Genomic DNA, 13,144 nt, shown 5'->3' with positions numbered 1-13,144 from the left:
TGGTTTAAGGAGAGCTCTCTCTCTCTCTCTCTCTCTCTCTAGGTGATTCGTGTAGTACTCGAGCTTGTACTCGCACTCGTATCACCAGGAGCTTGTACTTCTGTTGCAGTTATAATTCGGAACAAATGTTCGGTCCAAACTGTGTGTGTCCATATGCATGTGTGTGTGTGTGTCCGCATGCACACGTTGTATCAATACCCGTACGTAATACGGGATCGATATCGATCGATGGATATGCTGTCCGCGGTGCCCGCGGCGGGAGCCGCGGAGCCGCAGTTTCACGGTGTTTACGGCGGCTGGGGGTACCTAGTCGTGTGTCCTACAAATTTTCACCGGGACAGGATAAAAATGTGGTTATCCAGGCCAGGGGATCGGGAAATTGGGAATGTCCTCTATAATAAGGGGGCCTACTAAACAGATGCCATCTAATAAATAGGGGATACACAGAGATGAGAGAAATATCATCGTAGGCCATAGAGTGTATCCACAATAACTCCGATTGTGGGGGTGAAAAAAAAACTCCGATTGTACGAATTTGGTTGGCAGAGAAATATCATGGTAGGTAGGGTAGGGTCATGGCCAGGGGTTTTCTACCTTCACCTGCCCGGCGGCGGGGGTGTTAAAAAAAACATCATGGTAGGGTACCTCTTTAATTATTTCTGGTACGGTAGGTACCTACGCGAGACTACACTAGGTATCTCTTGAGTGATCTCTAGAGGTGGAGTCTGGCCAACTACCCAAGCATTGATGGGAACTCAATTCTCAAAGACGCGACAACGGCCCGAGCTCTCGCGGTCACGTGGGTCAAGCAGCCATGCAATCAGAGTTCTGAGGACCAGCGCCTGAGGATTATTGTTGAAAGCGCTCCACAGACTGTCAGGTGACAACAAAGCTGTCCTCTCCTGTGACCGTCGAGGCGCTGTAACCTATATTTAAACCGCGTTCGGATCCGCCTGCGCCCAGCGCCCGTCAGTTATTGAAGTCCACACCTGAAGCACGGTTGTTGTTTCGTTTGCATCTGCAATCCCGATCAATAGTTGCCACTACCATGATGCGTCAGGCTCTCTTCCTCAGCTGCGTGCTGCTGCTCTCGTCTGTTGTCGCTGGTAGGTGCCACGATTCCAACTAACTCAAATCCCTTACCCATCTGCGGCCCTCTGGGATTGCGCTGGAACCCGTCTTCTGCCCCCTTCGTTGTGGAGGGACTTCGGCCCGTTAGTGACGGTCCCTGCCTCCTCTGTCCCGCAGGCGAAGATGTGACGCTCGCATCCATGCAGAACCCTGAGGGTGGTTACGATGCTTGGAACATCTCTTTTTCTCTTATGTCCAACGGGGTTGAGAAGGGGCAGCTGAACTGCATCGAGGTGGATGGCGCCCTCCCCAACGCCTGCCTCGCTGCCCAGGGCGGCGTCACATACGACAACAAGGATTCCGTCATGATTAACTACCTGCCACTTAACGTCTCCGCCGACGCTACTGCAGTGGAGCTTCGTGTGTGCTACTCTAAGGCTGACACTGCCGACCGCCCCTGGAGGAAGGTGGGAGACACCATCGCGGCCAACTTGAAGGGACAGTGCCAGTACAAGGTCGAGGGCACGACCACCCTCGACGGCGGCTCCATCACATACACGATCCCCAGCACAATGCCCGATGCGGCGATGTTCGTTCGGGCCTTCACGAAGTGCGGCGACGCGTACTGCGGTGTCGGTAACTCTGACCCCGTGACCCCTTACCTCTTCCTGGCCGTGAAGATGAACACCACCCCCCCTCAGCTCGTGGCCGCTGTCGCCATCTGCGCATCTATCGGACCTGTTTTGCTTATCGGGTACCTGCTCTTCAGCTGCTTCAAGTCAAAGAGCTCTTAGATCATAAGTATGTAGACTTAAAAACGAACGATACCATATAGAAAATATTTTACGCCACTGTAAGGGAAAGGACACATTCACCGCTCCCTCGAGACTCTCCCGGTGGATCCGGCATTTCGGGAGCGACAGGGGGACCGCTACCGGTAGAGTAAACTGCGCCTGGAACCCCGCTGTCAATCATTGTCTGGCTCCCCCTCTCATCACGTGCCCTCAAGTATCTACACATTTCCTCCGTCTCAGATTTCCGTATACCAGTATACCTTCCTCTGCATCGTGCATTCGCTACCTGCTTTCTCAGTTTGGTTGGGGCTATACCCCTTCCCCCATACTTGCCACTGTCTTTCACCGCCCCCATTGTTAAAGGCTTGGATGTCAAGGCCATTGGTGATATGAATCATTCATTTGGACTAGATACAATGCAGCAGCAGCCTGTGCTGCTGGACTAGGTTGCAGGTAGGCGCGTGCGCGTGGCCCACACACCTCTATCAACATATCCGTACCCAAAGGATCGGTTCCTCTAGCACATGTTATTGCCTGCGGCATGCTCATGCAATAAGTGTCTATCTGTGAGGGTCACATGGCTGCCCCATACCACGATTTCTCTCGCTACCTGTGGACATATAAAGTTTCTGGTAGAGCTGGAGCTTTCACTGCACAACTGGTTCTTGTACAACTACATCACAATTGCAGTGCGTTCGCAGAAATGCGCAGAAAAGTTCAGGAAGGGTCATTGCAGGTAGGTTCAAGATACTGTCATCAGTGCGACTCCATATGTAAATCCATGGCTCCTGCACCACTGACAACTTGATCATCGGCCACACGCCGCCTCTTCCTCCAGCAATGTCAACGTACGGATCCGTAGAAGACACACAGTCCGTTCAGCGTCGAGTATGTCTCGCCGCTTACCCGGGAACTAGCTTAATGGCTGTGTCGCAAGGGGCCGCAGCTGCGTCATGTGCAAATTCATTCTGATTGTATGTTGCATAGCTGGTTTGGATCTTGAAGGATTGCCGAGCGGGCCAGAGTGCGACGTCTGAAATTCGGTCATGTAAATGAAGCATTCCGGTGGACAATACATACACACAGCGTCCTGTAGGGCCATTGAGTGAGTCGGTCATTGGCAGGCAGTGGTAGGTAGGTGGTAGGCAGCTTACTAGCCTCTTCCTCCCATTATCTGGCATGTAACTGTGTGCTACAATGTCACTTACTACTTGTCACGGGAAGTGACAAATGGCATGTTGAAAATGTTGAGTAGATAGAGTATTTTGCCTGTGTGCTGTATTTCACGAGTGTGAATAGCCGTGGAACACACACCCTTGCCTGCACGTCGACAGAGGGGAGGTGGCGCACTGAAGTGATTCGCTGCCTGTCACGGTATGTGCTGTGATTTGAACAGATTTCAATTTCTTGCAAATTGAACCAATTTCCTTGGTGCCGTTAGTTTAGCCGCTGACCTAGCCAGTTACGGTCAGCTACCGTGGCAGGGCAGCCTCCTGTCCAGAGTGGAACCCTAACGCAGGGTTGAGGGTTTGTCAGTTGTGAGCCACGTAACAGCAAACGGGGCCAGTACGAGTACCCTACTCCCAGTGCATAGGTGCGGCAGACACAACAGCTCAGTGGAAGGGTGTATCAGCGTCTACATGACAGCTCAGCGACTGACAATGCCCGCCATGCAGCCAGAGTGACAGGGCGACCTCTTGTCAAACAGGGTAGAACCCGGCTATACAGCCCGAGGGTCGAGGGCAGTGAGTTGTGAGTCACTTGGGTGCATACGCTGGCAGCGCCAGAGATTCATAGGATAAAGAATTGCTGCAGACGCAACAGCTCAAGGTGAGGACTTGTTACCTGCTGAAGACTCACAGCTCAGCAGGTCACAAGGCACGCCTGCATGGCTGCACCAGGCTGAGGCATACATACTGTGCTGGCTACCGCAATTGCTGCAATGCTGACATGGTTGTCAGCTTTGCTTTGACCTTGGCATAGGCAACACAGGCATACGTTCAAGAGAAGCCGCCTCGGGCATGCTTCCTTGACAGTTCTTGCTCCTGTCCTAAACATTTGATTGACGAAGGCTTGTTGAATACCAATTGAAACCCAGTAGTCGGTCCAATACGAAAGAACGCTGCACCATCTGCCAATATGCTGTACAGTGCTTGTGCCGCTGTACTGATTGTGAATTCGATGTTGCACATGTGACCAGAGTAAAGCGGAGCTGAGTGCTGCATGCTTTGCCCCATGACCCATTGCAGTTGCACTATATATTATGCTGTGATATCCCTGTTATATTCTACTGCGATGTATTCAGTGCAACACCTACCCCCCTGGCGCTGAGATGAGATCAGCCCTGAACTTGCTGGAAATTATATGGTACTACAACTCTGCTAGGTACGGTAGCGTAATCTGCAATGTTCTGGCCCCGGCGCGACCCTGAGGAGACACGCAGCACATGGTGACTAGCTGGACACCAATGCGAATTACCTAGATGCTTTGCAGGCTCTGCAGAATCAGAAGATACACAATTCACTGTCCTGGGTTGTAGTGTGTTGGCCCCTTAACTGCATTTAGTGACTATACTCTATTGGCATGTAAGCTATATGATCAGGAAAAGTTTACACTTTCTGCAGGGATGGTTTGGCTACGGTTTCCCCAGCTGGAGTTGTCTCAATTGATCATGCATGCCAGCTGGCCAGCTGTCGGCACCGCCATGACCTATCGCTCAATATGGCCCAGGCCTCTATATGAATGACTGTGCTGCTACACACCTGAGTACTTGCACCCAGCTGCATAGCCAACATGGTCACACACACACACACACACACACACACACACAGGCACACACACAGGCACATGCACATGCATGCACGGATTGCACAGGATAGCAGTGCAGTTGTACGATGGTTGGTGGCAAGCCATGAGCTGTCCGGAATGGCAATCAGTGCAGCGAAGGCGAGAAGGTAGACATGCCAATGTGCTGGTAGGAGCTTCCTAGTGTCTCTTGACCCCAGCATTCAACACTGATGAAGGTGGCTGGCGATAGGCAGGATGAGCACTGAGCGGTGAGCGCGCCCAGGAAGGCAGCACGGGCTGTACTTTCTAATTTCTTGCATCTGCATGTGATGTTGGATCCCGATGCAGATCTTCATACAGTATAGGCAATTTGAATTCGGGCTACATGGGCTGTACTGCAACGTAGGTAGGTAGGTAGGTAGGGTATACAACAGCTAGGTGAGAGGTGAGAGGTTGATTACGAGATCCTACGCTACGAGTGGCACAATACTACCAGGAGGTACTATACAGCACATACAGTGCTGTACTGTAGCTCGTTATGTATATTTACAGAGAGTACTACTACGAGTATAATTGGTAGGTACTTAATTGTACCAGGCAGGAGCCAGGAGGTCCCTCCTGCTTGTACGACAGTACGAGTACCTACGCCGGTACCCCCTACGGCCTAGAGAGCATACCTGGCTCTGTTATAATATTATAGCCCCGTGTGGCAGGATGAGGGCAGATCGGGGGGCTACTATCTATAGCTAGTTGCCTGCTCTATTATAAAGCTAGTAGGTAGGGTACGACACGAGTAGCCGGCCAGGAGCCTGCCAGAAGGGACCCTCCTTTATTTATCGATACACACGGTGTATACATGTATCGCTGCTCGTACTGGTACTCGTACATGGCGAGAGCGCTGTGCATGATCGATCGACATTTCGACATGCTGAAAGCTTGCCGAAAGTACAAAGGACAAGTGTCCGGACTACTTTATCTCACTTTCGTTTATTATTATTATTATTATGGGTACCCTAGGGTAGGTAGGTAGGATGAGCGACGTTGCACACAGCTCGAGACAAAAAATAATCCATCATCACCGTAGCTATCCTTACAGACTACTACAGCTCTACAAAAATACGATCACGATAGTCCTGCATGCTGTACAAAAGGGACAGCTATTCGCTCTAGTAGTACAAGCTAGTACTTATAGCATTTTGACGGACGCTGGGCGGTGCGATACTGTAAATCCAAGGATCGATTGTGCATGCGACCCACCTGGAGGGTACCGTATCCGTTCTCCCTGTACCCGCCGACCGCCAGGCTACGTTCCACTCGGTGGGGGGTGGAGTAGGTCCATAGACCATATTTAGCACACATTACAGTTCCATATTTAGCACACTACGAGTACAATCTAGCGATACATGCATGAGTCATGACCGTACACAATTTTGCACCGATCGATCAGTCGATCTATTTATATAATTTCCTACAGTACTCGTACTCGTACTCCAGTACTCGTACTCGTACTCGTAGCGCTGCCCTACCTACTCCCGAGTCCCGTCTACCCTACCCTTCCGTACGTGCTGTACCCTGTACAGTGTACGGTTTTGATTTTTCACCCGCTGCCACATGCCAGCTTCTACATTGCTAAATACTACTACTGTAGTACAGGCAACAGATTCCAGCATCCAGCTCAGGTAGCGGTAGGTAGGTACCTAGCCTAGGTAATAGGTATACCCTGTAAAGGGTACGAGTACTGAGCAGTGGGTAGGAGTCTAGCCAGGAGATACCTAGCAATCATGGTAGGGATCTCGTGTGGCTGGCGTTATGGGCTTATGGCCTATGGCCTATGATCATTGATCAATGTCTGGCTGTCTGCCCTCTAAAGAGGGGGTACGTCGTTGTGAAATTTTGGAAAGCTATCCACGAACCATCATCTGAATAACCTACATTTTCTCTGTTCGATTCAGGCCCTTGCAGGAAACTTGTCATCACATGGGATCCATGTGACTATAATCTGTACCATCGAAACCTGTGAGTTGTGGTCTTCCAAGTTCTGCACAGTTCCACCAAGCCGCCGGCGGCTTGTGTCTGCTCCGAGTCCTGACTCGCCTGCACTAGGTACCATCCGTGAGAGTATTCGTACTCGTATGGCCTCCACAGGCAGCTAGGGTACCCTACCCTAACAATATATACCGGATACCCTAGATAGTATTGAAGGAAAAATGCCCATACCCTATCTACCCTACTCTAAAACCCGGGAAGATTGCTCGTAGGATCAGGGACACCCTACCCCGACTTGGTCGCTCTTCTCTCCGCACCACGCAGCGACTTTTGTTCCATGCGTATCGCTGGGCAGCTGGCGGCTCGGAAAGATCCACGTACGTTGGGACATGATCATGGCGACCAGGTCATGTAGAGAAGTCTCTCGCCCGGCCTGGGTATGCCTACCGGCCGTACGTTATTGCCTGCTTCTACATCTTTGGGCCTGATTATCGCGTCACATCTTCACAAGCTGTGTCACCCTGTCTCCCAGTTTAGTGGGGACAGTCTCTGGGGACATGGCCCTCCTCCATGTGGACTTGATGTCCCAACCTTCTCGAGCCTGTGCCCTTCTGTGCAGGTGTGGTGCCGGCCTGCAATTGTACCCCGTTCCTCACGCCTACGCTGAGCACCCTTTTCGTCCCTGGCCTGTACCAAACGTAGCCTAGGAGTGCAGCTTCTCAACAGCCTCGTTGTGCAGTGTCACCTGCAATTGCAAGCCGCCTCGCTCGTGACATCTGTGACCTGCAGGGCGGCGGGCCTGCCTGTGACGGAGCGCCTCATAAGAATCGACAAAAAGCAGCACAAGTCCCAAGAGTACCTCGCGATAAACCCTTTTGGGAAAGTCCCGTGCCTTGAGAGCAATGGGTTCTGTCTGCCAGAGTCGGGGGCTATCCTGAGATATCTTTGCAGCACGTATGGCGCTGCAAACCACTGGTAATGAGCAAGGCTTGATCCCCTTGGGCACAACACAGCACCATGACCCTTCAGGCCATTGACCTTTCATCTCAACCGCCCCTCTCTTCCCTTCCCCCCTCCAGCCTGTGTGTATGAGTTCGCATGTGTGCATTAGCCTGTCTGCCTGGCTGGCTCTTGTCTGTCTCTCCTGCACACCTTCCCTCCCACCGTTTTCCGTCCATGTTGGTCCCTCTCAGGACTTACAGTGACCCGCGCCGCGGGCTGTCGTGTAATTATGCTATTCCATGCCATCATCAACACAGGTATCCGCAAGACTTGAAGCAGCGGGCAAAGGTTGATGCGGCCATGGATTGGTCGTACTCTCAGCTCAGGTGCTTGCACTGCATACTCGTCCATCAGGGCGCCCCCTGGTCACCTTGGCCCGTGCTGTCCCCTACTGATGGGCATCCCGGCGGATGATCTGTACACAGCCTAACCGCTGCCCGTCCTGCTGAGCATCTGAACACGCCCCCAGTCTGACCAGCACCCATCCATCCGCCTCGCCTCCGCTGAGGCCACAACTGATCGTACCCACTGGCTGGACAGGATGGGTGCGGCGCGGCTGGGGTGGCACCGAGTTATAGCCAAGCGCAGGGTATGCACGGGACAGCTCCCTTTTTTTTTGGAGGAACCCACCTGTGCACACACCCGCATTGCCTCATAGATCCGGCCGAAGGACAGCAGGAATGTACGGCATCAATGACACAGACCGCCATCCGGGGCATCAGCTGCAGCTCTGCTTAGCGCCGAACTTGTGTGTGGACATCTGGCCAACTGCAGGGGCTGCCAAGCAGCGAGGCCGGTGCAAAGGAAGCTCTGGCAAACCTCAACTTGGCCCTCGGACACATGACTGACATATGGCTCAAGAGCAGCCCGTTTATGGTCAGCCACTAACCCCCAGCCACTCCCATCGGACAGCAAGCCAATGATTGCAGCTCGTTTTTGAGTCTGGCGGTGTCACTGCCATGCCCTTCCGGCAGGGGGTCAAAGGGGCGAGTTTTTTTACTGTTGCTGTGTCATCTTGCCTGAAGGCGGGGCCCACGATTTCTATCGCAGACCTGCTGGTGCTCTGCGAGCTTGATCAGCTGAGGATCCTGGAGGCCGCTGCCACCGGGCCATACATGAAAGAGCTGCTGGAGCCCCACCCTGTTGTGAGGGCGTACCTGGCAAGGGTGGCCAAGGTGCCCCCGTCAGCGCCTCGCTGCCCGTCCCGAAATCCCAAGCCTGTGGTCAGCTGCTTTGAAATCGGCCGTCTGCACAGACAAATGTTCTGGCACGGCTTGCGTGGAGTGTCAAGAATAGCCTGTGATGTTTCCCAGCCCATCACACGAGCCAATCGATAGTCAGTAGTCTGTCGCACAGGGAGCTGAAGCACCCATTGACCTTTGGCTTTTCCTCGCAGGAGCTATCTCCACACTACGAGTCTGTCACCAAGGCACTCTATGCATCTGCCGAAGCTGGGCGAGCCTCTCGCTCCAAGCTGTAGCGCTGAAGGCGCGCCGCCACATCGTGGTTTTCTGCGTTTCTTCTTGCAAGCGTGGAACCGCCTGATGATCACACGCAGAGCCATTTTTGAACAACGACAATCCGGGAGGCGTAACACGGCGCTGGAGCAGCGCCCTTCTTTGGGACGCACACCCGTCGGCACCAGTGAGATTATTGTAAGGAAGCCAGGGGCGTGAAGCCCTCAGCCTCCCGCAAGGGCCGCCTGGCGGCACCTTGCAGCGTTTGCGCATGCAGCGGCCCATTCACCACAGGGCGGTTCCGGAGCCAGTTCTCAACACAGAGTGGCTCGCTGTATCGGTCGTTGTAAGGAAGTTCAGAACATATGGGACGGGACAGGCGTCTGCTGCTGTCATACTGCTCTCTCTCTCTCTCTCTCTCTCTCTCTCTCCCCCCCCCCCCCCCCCCCCGTGTGTCTGCATCTCAGCCGGGATGGTCCCACCGCCGCTGACGTTTGAAGCTCGTACACAGTACGCAGACCTGCACACTCGTCTGTGGCAGTGCTGCATGTGCTAGTGATGGAATTCGACTTTTCACGATGTGTCCCTCCCTTCCTGCCGCCAGGCATGAGTGGTCAAGTTTGCCGGTAGATTCGCTATCCTTGTGGCAAGGGACGCAGCAACCGTCCGAGCTGAGCCGGCGATGGCTGGTAGTAGGGTCTGCACTAGCCGGAGGACACTAAAGGTTTGCATGAGGCACTGCCAGTCGCCATCAACTGCAAGAAACACGCAGCATGCACAACGCAGTCGGCATCGAGGGATCTATTGCTTAGGGCCTAACGGCGGCACGAAGTGTAGAGTGGAGCCAGCGTGTGTGCGTGCGGTGGGTGGCGTCTAGTGGGGAAATCGAAGTTGGGCATTCTACTGATCGCTGTGCCGTTATGCCACGTTGGCATGTATCCAAGCCGCCAAGTTGATATGTGTTGCTGTCCGTTGGCCGGTCCCCCTACCGTGTGTCCCTGTACGGGCCCCCTGATCGACCTTCCTGTCCTTTGCTCTTTCATTCTGTCGTCCGTGCATGTGTGTGTCTCACTGTCTGTCTGCCAGCCGCGAACCTGTTGTGTCTGGCATCGATTCTGCGGTTGAGCTCATCCGCGCGTGGATTGGGCCTCTGACAAATGTCGAATACTAGGCAGGGAAGAAACCAGGGTACCCGTGGCTCTTTGATCCTACAGAGAGGCAGGGAGAGGGGATGGCCAAGGCAAATTTCGCTGCCAGGCTCTCGGCTGCCAGTGCTGGGGGGAGTAGAGTGGGAGCTTGCGGCGTGGGTGGATGACACAGGGCCTTTTGCCCGGTGGCACAGATGGCAGTGAAAGACGGGGTGGGCATACAATGAGCAAATCTCTGAGCTATCCACCGCCAAGGTAACGATGTCTGGGTGCTCATGACTGGGTGTTGATGCCAGCTCAACATCTGTGGGGATTACAAAAAAATGGACCGGTCCGTGTATCAGAGGGACCAAAGCAGTGCAGGCAATGATCCATGGGCTGAAATCTCTGCCCGGAGCCACACTGGGGCTCCTCTGTGCCTGACAGAGGGGCTGCAAGCGCCATGCACGACTGTTTTTTTACCCAAGAAAGCTAGGCTGGCTGGAAGGACCCAGGGAGGGAAAGGGAGGGGGGGGGGGGGGGGGGGGGGCTTGGGCTAATTTATGCGTCATCCTTTTTCTCATCCTCGGCGCCCTCCACGGTAGCCTTTGCCGCAACCTCGTCAGCAAGCTTATCTGCCTCCTCCTTTGATTCATCCTTGGGGGCAACAGCAGCGTCTGCACTCAGCAGCTTCTCGTTCGTGTCCATAGCCTTGCCGAACTCTGCCTTGAACTCCTGTGCCTCTGTAGGCACAGCACATGGGACACCAGGAGCCGTGTCAAGAAAGCAAATAGGCAAGCGTGGGAGACAGCCAAAGCATCGACGCCTCAAGCCCTGCTGAAGTGCGGCCTGTAGGTACTGCACCGTGGTGGGAGAGACCCCAGGTGTGAGCTTGGTCTCTTTGCAGAGACGACACACGAGGGGTGGGGTTCTGAAAAGTGTGTTGCGGGAGACCGAGGGTGTGGGGAAAAGGGAAGGGAAGGGCAGGCAAGGCAAAAGGACGTGGGAGGGGAGCAGATGGGCAACGGGGAAAGCCACAAAAAGGGAGGAGGCGGGTCCTGACTCACTCTCAACGGTGCCGAACCGAATAGCAAACATTTCGTTTTTTCATCTCCTCGTCTGCGAAGTCCACTGTGGTGTAAACCCATGTCTTATCACTGCCGCTGTGCTCCTCGAGCTTCGTTCCCGGCATCACTGCGGGCAGGGAGCACAGTGTGATGCACTGTGCAAGGGCCCAGGGCAGGCGGGTGTGGAGACTTCTCTGATTGCTGGCCTCTCACTGCCCAAGGCCGGCGTCAGTGCGCGTTGGTCAAGAGGGAGAGGGTGCAAAGGGACGGTGTGACTGGGCTGTGGTGGGAGCATGCATGTACCGTGAGCACTACATCTAGAGATGAGCTCTCAGGCGGGCACCGCCGCGCAAAGGACCGGTGGAGTGGGAACACAAGCTGCTGGCCAGGTGTGCGCTTCCGGAGGAACACACAGTCTGCAGCAGGACAGGAGGGAGAGGAGCTACAGAGGGCTCTGGAGCGAAGGCTCAACGAAGAGAGGGGGTGGGGGGACGAGGGAGCCCTGGCCTAGAAAGAAACGGCCCAGGGGCGACAATAGCACGCGGCTCGCACGTACCGATGTGGTTGGCCCTGATCTTCAGGGTCTTCTCCTGCCTCATCAGCAGCCGGATTTTTTTGTTCTCCTTATTCTCTAGAAGCCTGACGTGGCCTACGCCGCGCTCCTTCCACTCTGATGCCTCAGAGTCGAAGCGGTAGAGCTTGCACTTCCTGTGGGGACGGAGCGCGCAGGAGGGGGGGGGGGGGGGGGAGGGACTCGCCACATCAGACTCTGCAAAACAGAATGCAGACCGACCGGGCTCGGAGTCAATGCACCACCGGCCTGCGTTGCCTCAGTGCCACGATTTACGTACCGCCAGACGTGTGAGCGTAATCGAGCAGAGCATCGTCTCTCAAAAGCAACGCAGCAAGAGGCAGACAGGGGTGGAGAGAGAAACAGAGCGACGAAAGGAAAGGAACGAAAACGGCACCACTCTCCATTCCGGCCCCCTGTGCTGCTGTCCGGTCCGTTCGGAGTGTATCGTCTTCTGCCCTCAAACTTTGCGTCTGTGGATACTAGGTGTTCTTTGCCGCACAGTGAGGCACAGACCGGCTACGGGGCCAGTGGGGGCCCGAGAAGACCCAAGGACGGAGGGAGCGTGAACCGGGGCGCCGCAAAGGGGGGGGGGGGGGGGGGGGGGGGGGGGGCATGTTCTGATGGGACGTGTAGAGGCTCGTACGAGAGACGACAAGGAGGGGAAGAGGCGGTGAGGGGCGTGGGTCTCAAGGGGCCGCACCACAGCAGCGAGAGAGGGGGAAAGAGAGCCGGGGGGGGGGGGGGGGGGGGGCATACATCTCCAGAAGCTGGTTCTCCAGCTCCTCTCCAGTGGTGGTCTCTACCTCCTCAAGCTCCACCACGGGCTTGAAGGTTGCCTGGCACTCCTCCTCCTGGTGAGTTTCATCCGCGCCATCACCGGCTGGCTTGGCGATGGAGCCCTCAGCAGAGAAGCCGGCAAACCCTGTGGCGGTCCCAAAGGTACCGGCAGAGCCAAAGACGGGAGTGGTGGTCTCTGCCTGCAACACAACACACGTATGGGCGACGTCACATTGAGCTGTGGATGGGGCTGAGTCTGCCGCCGGGATTGATGCCAAAAACACAAGTGACAGCTGCTGTGATGACGTCGCAGCGCTGTTGGTGCAGTGTCGTTTTGAGGGTGGGGGCTTGGAGTTCTAGGGAGAGGAACGGGCAGGGCGGGAGCGAGCTTGGATATGGGGAGGTTGGGCTCAAAGATAGCACAAGCGGAGCCTGGCTGAGCCGTGCTGTGTTGTGCTGTGCTGCATGGTTTGGAAAAAGCAGACCGTCAACCTTTCCTACA

At 54.9% G+C, this 13,144-nt stretch overlaps 1 protein-coding gene across 1 annotated transcript; it reads left to right on the top strand.

The window, feature by feature from the left end:
* The first annotated feature begins 7,018 nt into the window (after nt 1–7,018).
* On the top strand, nt 7,019–9,380 carry LOC142355521 (uncharacterized). Its single transcript, XM_075407652.1, has 7 exons — nt 7,019–7,257; nt 7,428–7,613; nt 7,898–7,966; nt 8,181–8,229; nt 8,415–8,516; nt 8,666–8,815; nt 9,037–9,380. Exons 1-7 carry the CDS (start codon nt 7,196–7,198, stop codon nt 9,118–9,120), a joined length of 702 nt encoding a protein of 233 aa, XP_075263767.1. The 5' UTR covers nt 7,019–7,195; the 3' UTR covers nt 9,121–9,380.
* Nucleotides 9,381–13,144: the final 3,764 nt, after the last annotated feature.

This window comes from Convolutriloba macropyga, unplaced genomic scaffold, assembly GCF_964194025.1.
Source record: "Convolutriloba macropyga unplaced genomic scaffold, txConMacr16.3 SCAFFOLD_3627, whole genome shotgun sequence".
In the NCBI taxonomy this organism is placed as follows: Eukaryota; Metazoa; Xenacoelomorpha; order Acoela; family Convolutidae; genus Convolutriloba; species Convolutriloba macropyga.
Note: the sequence above shows the minus strand (reverse complement) of the source record. Positions and strands in the feature narration are given on the sequence as shown.

Excerpts from the sequence above, each read along its gene's own strand:
- LOC142355521 (XM_075407652.1), top strand. The coding sequence starts at position 7,196 with ATGGCCCTCCTCCATGTGGACTTGATGTCCCAACCTTCTCGAGCCTGT. Across the intron at positions 7,258-7,427 it reads GCCTGTGCCCTTCTGTGCAG|GGCGGCGGGCCTGCCTGTGA; the intron begins GTGTGGTGCCGG and ends TGTGACCTGCAG. Across the intron at positions 7,614-7,897 it reads TATGGCGCTGCAAACCACTG|GTATCCGCAAGACTTGAAGC; the intron begins GTAATGAGCAAG and ends TCATCAACACAG.